Consider the following 9,783-nt stretch of genomic DNA (forward strand, 5'->3'; position numbering starts at 1 on the left):
CTAAAAAGTATAATCATGGTTAATACCAATCTTACATATTTGTTTTTCTTAAATTTTCACTTACCGAATGTGAGGTTTATTTGTAAACTTTCATCAAAGCTTCAACATTCGTTGTTCGATGTTAAAAAACATTATAAATCTAGTCACAAGGAATAAAATAATTCAAAGTACAATAAAAACACACAAAAGAGTTTGTTTTGATTCATTTCAGTTTGTTTTAATGAGGTTATATTACTTTTTGTTGTTTTGTGGTCCGTTGTTCACCACTGAATATTGTTTTCATTGTAGTCTCCTGTTTTCTGGTTTCTTATTCATCTAGAGGGCCATCATAAAATTCTTCATGCATAGACATTTTCAATAAATAAGTGTAACTTAAGATGTCTAAAATACTGGTGTATTCACTGATTCGATTTTGTTTTTAATTTCGTGGGGATATCGGATCAGTTTCGTTTTTCCCACTGTAGGTAGCGCTACTTAAAAATATCCTCTAATGGGCGCGAAATTTCAAATATTCAGAAGAATTCTCAGGATGATATAGATAAAACTACTCAATTTAATATTACCCATATTTGAAAAATAGACATAAACGTTCAGATGAAATAACACGATAATCATTTTCTGAACAATGGGTTATACAAATAATGCATTTGCATGAAGGAAACATAAAACAATTGTTGTCTATAATCTGTGTTGATAGATTCTTGTCAAATGTTATTTGTTTTGGATGATAATTCGAATAAATTATTCCGAGATTCTTGTGTTATTGTTATAGCTTTCCAACAAAATATTTGTGATTGTGTTATTTGTAATTTTCGTTATATTTTCCAGTTCTCGTTACATTTTCAAGTTTTCGTTACATTTTCAAGTTTTCGTGTCATTTTCTAGTTTTCGTTACATTTTCTAGTTTTCGGTACATTTTTTAGTGATTAGTGATTAAAAACTAATTTATTTGTAAAAATGCCGTTCTGTTTTTTGTGTGGACAGTCAAGAGCTGCAGATACAAATATACGTATTTTTCGAGTACCAAAGGTGAGTACCTCAGATATTTTCGAAAAAAAGAATTATCCCTGTGGAATAGCAGCAATGATTTAATTGCTGTTTTTTTTCTGTACTGTTATTATTGTATTGTAGAGTTTTTCCGATGAAGAGAAATAGATCACTTATGAGGTATCATTTTGAGTGCATATTCTCGTCATAATAATGGGAGTATCGGTATATTGAAACCTTCATTTTTAGGATGAGCGACGAGAAAATTGGATAGAGGCTGTTGGAAAATACCTTCCTCCTTCTTCTTTCGTGTGTTCTGCTCACTTTTATAGTGAATGCATGGGTAGGAAGAAGCTTTTCAAGAATGCAATACCATCATGCATGTGAGAATTTTTCCCAATTATTCTATTAGTATATTCATTATTTCCAATAATCATTAAGAATGATCACATAAATCTACATATGTAGTTATGTTTAAATATAATAATTAGGCTTGTTCGTAGAGTAGTTCACAACGGTTGTGAACTGTCCATTTTAGGGTAGCGAAAATCCAATTACGCTTGCTCTGTACAGTTCACAACCGTTGCAAACCACTCTACGAACAAACCTATCATATATTTTTCATATATCTATTTAATAAAGAACAGCATTAATGATTATTATAAATTTCAAACAATGTCAGGGGTCCCTTCTCCTGCCTGCTTTTATTATTGATGGTTCACTTAGCGATAGGGTTGGATGGGAGCTGTAGACCAAACACAGAACACAATTTTTTAGACGAAATCAGATTTTGTTATTATGTAAAAGTACTTATTCACTTCTTTTCAAGGTAGCATTCAAGACATAAAAATATGTGGGGTTTAGAGCTGAAGTGAACCAAGTCCATTCAGCCTAGTTTCGAGATGAATGGCTTAGAAGTTGTTTATCACCCATTAATTCAAAAGTGACTTCTTCAGATTCCAAAAGGTTAGAATGTAAGCATATGCTTACATAAGAATAAGTATAATAATAAATAAAGGAGTCACTTTTGAATTAATTGGTGATCCACAACTCCTAAGCCATTCATCTCGAAACTAGGCTGAATGGACTTGGTTCACTTTAGCTCCGAACCCCTCATATGTAACAGAAATTCGTTTGTCTATTGTAATGAAAATGCATTCTCCTGAATGATAAACCATTTATTTTCCCTGCATATATAAATATATTTTTTCGAACATGAGCAATATATATAGCGCGAGTTCCAATATTGCTGGTAAAGACTGGGCCAATAGGCATTGTCTCTGGGAATACTGACAGTACTGTTTGGGAATATCGGAACTACCCCATAAATATACAATATTCACATACAAAATATACAATACTTACATACAAAATACACTATTTACATACAAAATACACTATTTACATATAAAATATACAATATTTACATACAAAATATAAAATATTCTCATACAAAACATAAAATAATCCAAAAAAAAGAAGATATCTGCAACAGCACAAATTTAAGTATCTACAGAGAAGAACTCAAAATGTTAATTTATTCCATTAAAATTGATCTTGAAAATTTTTCCTTTCATATTTCACTGATAAAAAACCCAAACTTCCTCTTCCCAGTACTCATTCATTGCTGTATCCCGTTACCGGGAATAATTCTACAAAAAGAAGAAGAAGAAAAAAAAAAAAATTCGAACAGACTTGTAATTTCTTAGTGCTAGTTGCGACTGTGTGCCCTCCTGTGACTAAAGAGACCCAACCGTGACCTGCAGATCCTTCCACACTCAGGGCATGGATAGTCACCAACCAGATCTGGCCGCCGCTGTATCCTTCTCGATTCTCCATTATAACTGTGTACCAAAGACCTCCACTATGACCTGTCTAACGCTAGTTGTTCCCAGTTATGATTGGCATTAACTGATTTTAGGGATTGATGTAGTGTATCCTTAAACCGCTTATACTGGCCTCCTGGTTTCCGGGCTCCCTCAGTGAGTTCGCCGTATAGAGCTATTTTGGGGAGTCTTGTGTCTTGCATCCTCAGAATGTGGCCGCTCCATCTGAGTCGGGCCCTCGTTACTTGAGTCTCAATTGTTGTACAACTCGCGCGCTGCAAGACTTCTGCATTCGAAACTTTGTGGAACCATCTGATGTGCATTATCTGTCTTAGATGACGTTGCTGCGTCTGTTCAAGCTGTTTAATATGTCGCCTGTAGGGAGTCCAGCTTTCGCTTCCGTAAAGAAGCGTTGGGAGGACCACTGCTCTGTAAACAGCTGTTTTGGTCTTCAGATTGAGGTCGTGATTTTGAAACACTCTGTCCTTCAGCTTCCAGAATGCCCGTGATGCCGAACTGATACGGTTGTGTATTTCCGTGTCAAGGTTAGCCCTAGTATTTATGAAGCTTCCCAAGTATTTGAACTGCTCGACCTGTTCTAGAGTTTCATTGTCCAGGCTGATATCTGTTTGAAGGCTTTCTGGCGGACTCACCAGGATTTTGGTCTTGTCAATATTGATTCTAAGGCCTAAAGCTTCGTATATATGTTTATAGGTGTCCATCATTATCTGTAGGTCCTCTGAGCTGCTAGCGATGAGTGAACAGTCGTCTGCATATTGAAGTTCCGTGATAAACTTGGTACGGGTTTTTGCTCTGAGGCGCTTCAGGTTAAACAGGCCTCCATCAAATCTGAATCTTATCCCAACACCTCTTACGGGCATGCTCATGTCAGCAATTATCGATACAGCTATGGCGAAAATATTGAACAGTAAAGGCGCTAATACGCAGCCTTGTTTTATTCCAGAGTTGGTTGAGAAATGGTCGGTTGTAGAGCCATTATGCTGTATTCTAGCGGTGTTGTTGGTATGAAGGCTTTTACACACTGCTAGGAATTTTTCGGGTACTCCTAGACGTGCCATGATTTTCCATAGCGCTCTCCGATTCACCGAGTCGAATGCCTTGCTTAAATCGATGAAGGCTGTATAAATCCTTGATTGTTGTTCACGGGCCTTTTCTTGTAGCTGTCGCAGTGTAAAAATTAGGTCCACCGTACCTCGATTTGGTCGAAAGCCGCACTGGGATTCAGGTAAAAGCTTCTCTAAGAGTGGAACCAGACGATTAGCCATAATCTCCGAGAGAATTTTCCCGGCCACATTAAGCAACGATATGCCCCTGTAATTGTTGCAATTCGACGTATCGCCTTTGTTCTTATAGAGGTTGATAACTAAAGCGTCTCTGAAGTCTTGTGGCATATCTCCCTGTTCCCAGATTTTGCGGAATAGTATTAGGAGACTATTGACAATGTCCTCATCCAAGGCTTTGAATATCTCCGCCGGAATGCCGTCTAGACCAGGTGACTTATCATTTTTCATATTTTTAATCGCACTTATGATTTCCGACATTGAGATTTCGTCATCAAGCGATGTCATCGGACTATACGCGGGGAGCAGGTCTAAAATGGTTAAATCCGAGTCGTTATTTTGATTCAAGACCTGTGAGTAGTGCTCCTTCCATATTTCGAGAATTTTTCTATCATCAGTTAGAATAGCTCCATGAGCATCTCTTATAGGAAAGCTAGCTTTTCTGCTTGGACCGTAAACAGTTTTAATAGCTTCGAAAAAACGCCTGTAGTCATGGTTATCGGCGTAAGCTTGTATTTCCCTAGCTTTTTCTTTCCACCAGCTGTCCTTGATTTTTCTTATTTCTTGACGGACCTCGCGTTTTATGTTTATGAAACTTATTTGGGCTGCAACATCGCCAGGCTTGTTAATTGCGGTTTTCATCGCTTTGTGTTTTGCGTCCAAAAGGGGTGCGATATGAGTTTCACTGTCGGCAAACCAGTCTGGGGATTTTCGGGAGCGTTCTGTGCCCAGTATTTCTTTCGCTGTATTTGTAAGGGATGATTTGAAACGGAGCCAATGAGTCTCAATGTCGTCATTATAATTCGGTGGTGTTAGGCTATCTTTGACGGCAGCTGTGAATCTGTCCTTTGTAGAAGGGTTTTGTAGTTTGGATATTTGAAGGCGCTCTGTAACGTGCGTTTCTCGGAGAAGCCTTAATCTCGAGCGCCAGCTATTCTTTTCAATAGGAAGAATAGCAAACCTACCAGAGTAGCTGCTAGCCGGAGACAGAGCTCGGTGTTGTCTAGGGTGGTAGCGACAACGAAGAAGTCAAAATCGAATTATGTAAAAGTTTATTCACACCTTCGGAAACTAATTATATGTACAAGGGAGATATGTGTGATATAAAATATGAGTGATTCTATCAGTGAAAATACATTCGGGAAATCTTATCTGGTCACGAGCACTTTATGAAATTTATACCGGGTGTAGTGAAAAATTAACGGTTCAATAAAAATGCGCCAACCAGAACTGACGAATGATAAGGACTTGCTATACGGTATCGGTATGTAGTTGTATTTCTCCGGAAATGAAACACAATAAGGGCGGATCTGTTCGAGACTTTTATTCGCTGCCCCAAGGGTTATAACACGCCATGACTGACAGCGAAGAAAATGTCTATTTTTAACGCAACTACGGGATTTCACTGACTACGTGCGGTATCTCTTATTCTCTGCCCCAAGGGTTATAGCACGCCATGACTGACAGAAAAGAAGAGATTTCGGATTTAACACTTATGACGCGGAACGCGGACAGGGGGGTTGACGGAACTTTCCCTTCAGTACCCCAAGGGCTAGGGCGGATCTGTTCGAGACTTTTATTCGCTACCCCAAGGGTTATAACACGCCATGACTGACAGCGAAGAAAATGTCTATTTTTAACGCAACTACGGGATTTCACTGACTACGTGCGGTATCTCTTATTCTCTGCCCCAAGGGTTATAGCACGCCATGACTGACAGAAAAGAAGAGATTTTGGATTTAACACTTATGACGCGGAACGCGGACAGGGGGGTTGACGGAACTTTCCCTTCAGTACCCCAAGGGCTAGGGCAGATCTGTTCGAGACTTTTATTCGCTGCCCCAAGGGTTATAGCACGCCATGACTGACAGAAAAGAAAATGTCTATTTCGCGCAACAGGGTAAAGAACGATAAAATACAACAGAAAACGATACAGTACAGCAGTGTCAAAGTTAAGGAAGTAACGGCGTAGGTCTAACAAAGAAATTGAACGGTACAGACGGGGACCTAAATCCTTTGTTTCAAGCACTCGAAACTCAAAGGATTTAAAAGAAGAACTAAAAAATTAACTCTAAGCACTGATGCAAATAACACAAAATGATTATTCTTCAACGGCGAAAGAAATACCGAAAACTAACTGAATCTAAAAAGAAGTCACCACGTTAGAAAGCGAAAAATCGAAAATACTCAAGCGAAGGGAAAGCACTGAAGTAAAATTCAAAAGTGACCGTCGCGGGGGAAAATTTGCTTTTATAGGCATATCCTCTCTCACGGTAAAAATCTGAAAATTCCAGAATGCGAGAATGAAAAACGTCGTCAGCTCCGGTTTATCGCATATCAACAGATGAAAAACGTCGAAATCTTCAGCGGCATGTAAGAAAAACAACGTGAAATACAGATAAGCGGTTTTTTACATTTACTCTGCCTGTCGGAATGAACGTACGGAATATTCGAGAATTAAAACACTTTCAAAGACGGAAATTTAAAACGAAAAAAATGCACTAAGATGAACTCCAATTTTCCTCAGAAAACTGGGGTTCATCACAGCTCTCTTAGATACTTCGGCTTGCGTTGGTATTTTGGGCGCATTGAGATTTTCATTCTCGAGATTACCAGCCTATGATCAGTCCAGCACTCCAGATCTGCTCTGGGTTTAGTGACCAACACCTCTTTCAGATCTTTCCTTCTCACGATCACATAGTCGAGGGTATGCCAATGCCCTGAGCGCGGGTGGCGCCAGGTCCCCCATGAATTGGGTCTCGTAATGCACAGATTGTGTTCGTTATGCACAGATTGTGTTCTGCACAAAGAGCCAGCAGACGTTCTCCATTCGAATTAATGCTGTCTGTGCCGTGTTTTCCTATTATTCCCGGCCATAGTTCTGAGTCTTGACCTCTGCCCACTCTAGCGTTGAAGTCTCCAAGGAGAATAATTCGTTCCCGTTTTGGGATTTTTCTTAATGTAGCAACGAGTGTTTCGTAAAAAGTGTCCTTCAAGTTGTCAGAGGAGTTCAAAGTGGGTGCGTATACTGCAATGATGTTCACAAACGTGTTGTTCGCTGCAGGAAAACGTAGGGTCATTAAACGTTCTGAGATACCAACTGGATTTTCGGTAAGTTTGGCGGCCAAGTCGTTTCTAATGGCAAAGCCTACGCCATGTTGTCTGATTTCGCCTTCCGGCAAGCCTTTCCAGAAAAAAGTATACGCTTGTTCTACCAAGCTACCTTCGTCCGAAAAGCGTGTTTCGCTTAAAGCAACTATTGCAATGGATGTTCGTTGCAGTTCCTTATCGATTAGGGCAGTACGCCTCTCTGGTCGGTCGGCCTTGGGGTTGTCTAGCAAGGTTCTGACGTTCCATGCTGCAAAAGCTATGTGCTTTCCATTGGTGTTTGTTCGATGATTCACTCGCTCAGGCACCCTCCCCCGGAGATCCGAATGGGAGGGTATTTTACCTCCGGATACGAATTTTGTCCTGTTCGACTGATCCATCTTTTTGTAGGAGCTGCGTTAGAAGGTGTTCAAAAGCTGTACTGGTAACGCTGTCAGTGCAACTTTGGTTGCGGCTACGACTAGATTATCCTGTGGCACAGGTATCCTGAGACGACAAGGTCTGAGACGTAACTTGAGCAACGCAGAGAGCCATTTCCTGCTCATGCCAATGTTAAGGCTACGTAATTGTGGGAAACAGAGTTATACCGCTCATGTTCGGTCGCCAGAGCCTCGTTCGTAAGAACAGGGTGCACCGCGAGTAGGTGAGGTTGGCATTTGAGAGGAGAGGCTATAAAACGCATCCTTCCCCCTTACACCCCTCCCAGTACTATCCACCAAGTATCCACCGCAAATGGTCTAAATCCTCCATCTCCTAACCCGACTGATGTAACAGAAGAGTTTGAGGTAATTACAAACCTTTTTACATTAATCAAGACTGATGGTTTGATAAAATCAATCTTCCTCCCAACTGGAGTATGCATGAATCCGAAAATTCTATTGTGTTCTTCAAACTAGAACTTCAAGAAAACACAATGCCTCATTTAGAGAGAACTGTGGTGCTCACAAGCGAAACAATTTATACACACATAATGAATAGATCAGTTAATGTAATGGAATATGTAACGACACTAGAGGATTTGGAGCAATACTTAAAAATACTTGACATGGATAAAGTGTGCTCAGTTCAGAGCAAATCCTGTCACATTTTGATTTCCCCCAATGCGAATGAATGCTCCGCTTGCACTAAATTTAAATGCAGGTTGCGAAACAAAAAGATGAGATGCTCCATACCAAAAAAAATTACAAGTAGAGAAATTTATTGGAGGAAGAGGAATAAGAGATTGAATTCTCTTATTAAAAAACTGGAAAAAGAACAAAATGAAGCAAAAAGTTTAGACTTTTTCATCAAGGATCTCCCTACAGCACAGAAGAATATAATACACACATGCTAAAATGCAAGTCTCTGTAGAAAGAATGGTGTACGCTATTCTCTTGATTGGGTGTATACCTGTATTGTAATGAAAATAAAAAGCTCTAAGCTGTATTATTACATGAGGGAAAATGAAATTCTACCGTTACCATCCCCAAGTACATTGTCAGGTAAATGTCTATTGAAATAATTGTATCATAAGACTTGAGATCTCTATGAAGATACTGAAAATCACTGTTTAAAATATTTTCTATTTTCTCTTCTTCAGATATATCAGAAATATTGATGGCTCCTTTGGTTTTCAAAAAGAAGTTTTTGAAATGTTAAAAAAAAAGACTAGTCACATGGAAGAATGGGAACGACATGGATGCTTACTTGTCGATGAATGTAAGGTGTCGAAAACAAAAAAATTCGATAAGAACTTGATGGACTTCATTAGGTTCATTGATTTGGGAAGTCACACCCCACAGAAAATGGAGAACAAACTTGGAGACCATGCTTTGGTCATAATGTTCCAACCATTTGCAGGGCATGGTCTCCAAGCATTGGCCTGTTTTATAAGTGGGGGTGACGTGACTGGAGACGTTCTGACAAAAATAATGCTCGAGTGTGTTATTCTTTGTGAAAACGCTGGCCTCTTCATATATGTGATTACAAGTGACGGAGCAAGTTGGAATCGGAAAATGTGGAAACACTTTGAAATAGAGGACACCAGCGAACCATGGTGTGAACACCCCATGGACAATAAGAGAAAACTGAGAATGTGCTCAGATTTTCCGCACCTCATAAAATGTTTGAGGAATAATTTAATTACTAAGAAAAAATTTAAGGTATATTAATGAAAAATTAGTTGGTCAAATAAAAACACCCGGTTGGCATTTCAGGTAAGATGAAAGTTTGGGCTCACTGAATCAAGGGAAAATCTTTTCCAAGAACATTGTTCAATTTGATTTTTTAGTTATTCAGTAATACAACATCTTTGGCATTGAGTGTGTATCAATCCAAGAATATTCTCAAAAATGTTGATCCTTCTGTCGCTTTCTGCAAGAGGATAAATAAACTAATAGATATAATGAATTCCTCAAAACCTTTCACCGGATTGAGGCAGAACTCTCAGGAATATGAGGTGATTATTATTCAAAATAATATAAATATGGAACATAACAGAAACAATTTTAACAAATTCATATCCATATGAATGAAATCAATAAAATAATTTATAGGACCTGGATACTTTTTTGATTTATTTG

The 9,783-nt window shown here is 38.8% G+C and overlaps 1 protein-coding gene across 1 annotated transcript; it reads left to right on the forward strand.

Moving 5' to 3' along the window:
- The first annotated feature begins 8,853 nt into the window (after positions 1-8,853).
- LOC123315634 lies at positions 8,854-9,388 on the forward strand. Its single transcript, XM_044901403.1, has one exon. The coding sequence runs from the start codon at positions 8,854-8,856 to the stop codon at positions 9,370-9,372; it is 519 nt and encodes a 172-aa protein (XP_044757338.1). The 3' UTR covers positions 9,373-9,388.
- The last annotated feature ends 395 nt before the right edge of the window (positions 9,389-9,783 follow it).

The sequence above is a fragment of the Coccinella septempunctata genome, chromosome 6 (assembly GCF_907165205.1).
Source record: "Coccinella septempunctata chromosome 6, icCocSept1.1, whole genome shotgun sequence".
Classification (NCBI taxonomy): Eukaryota; Metazoa; Arthropoda; class Insecta; order Coleoptera; family Coccinellidae; genus Coccinella; species Coccinella septempunctata.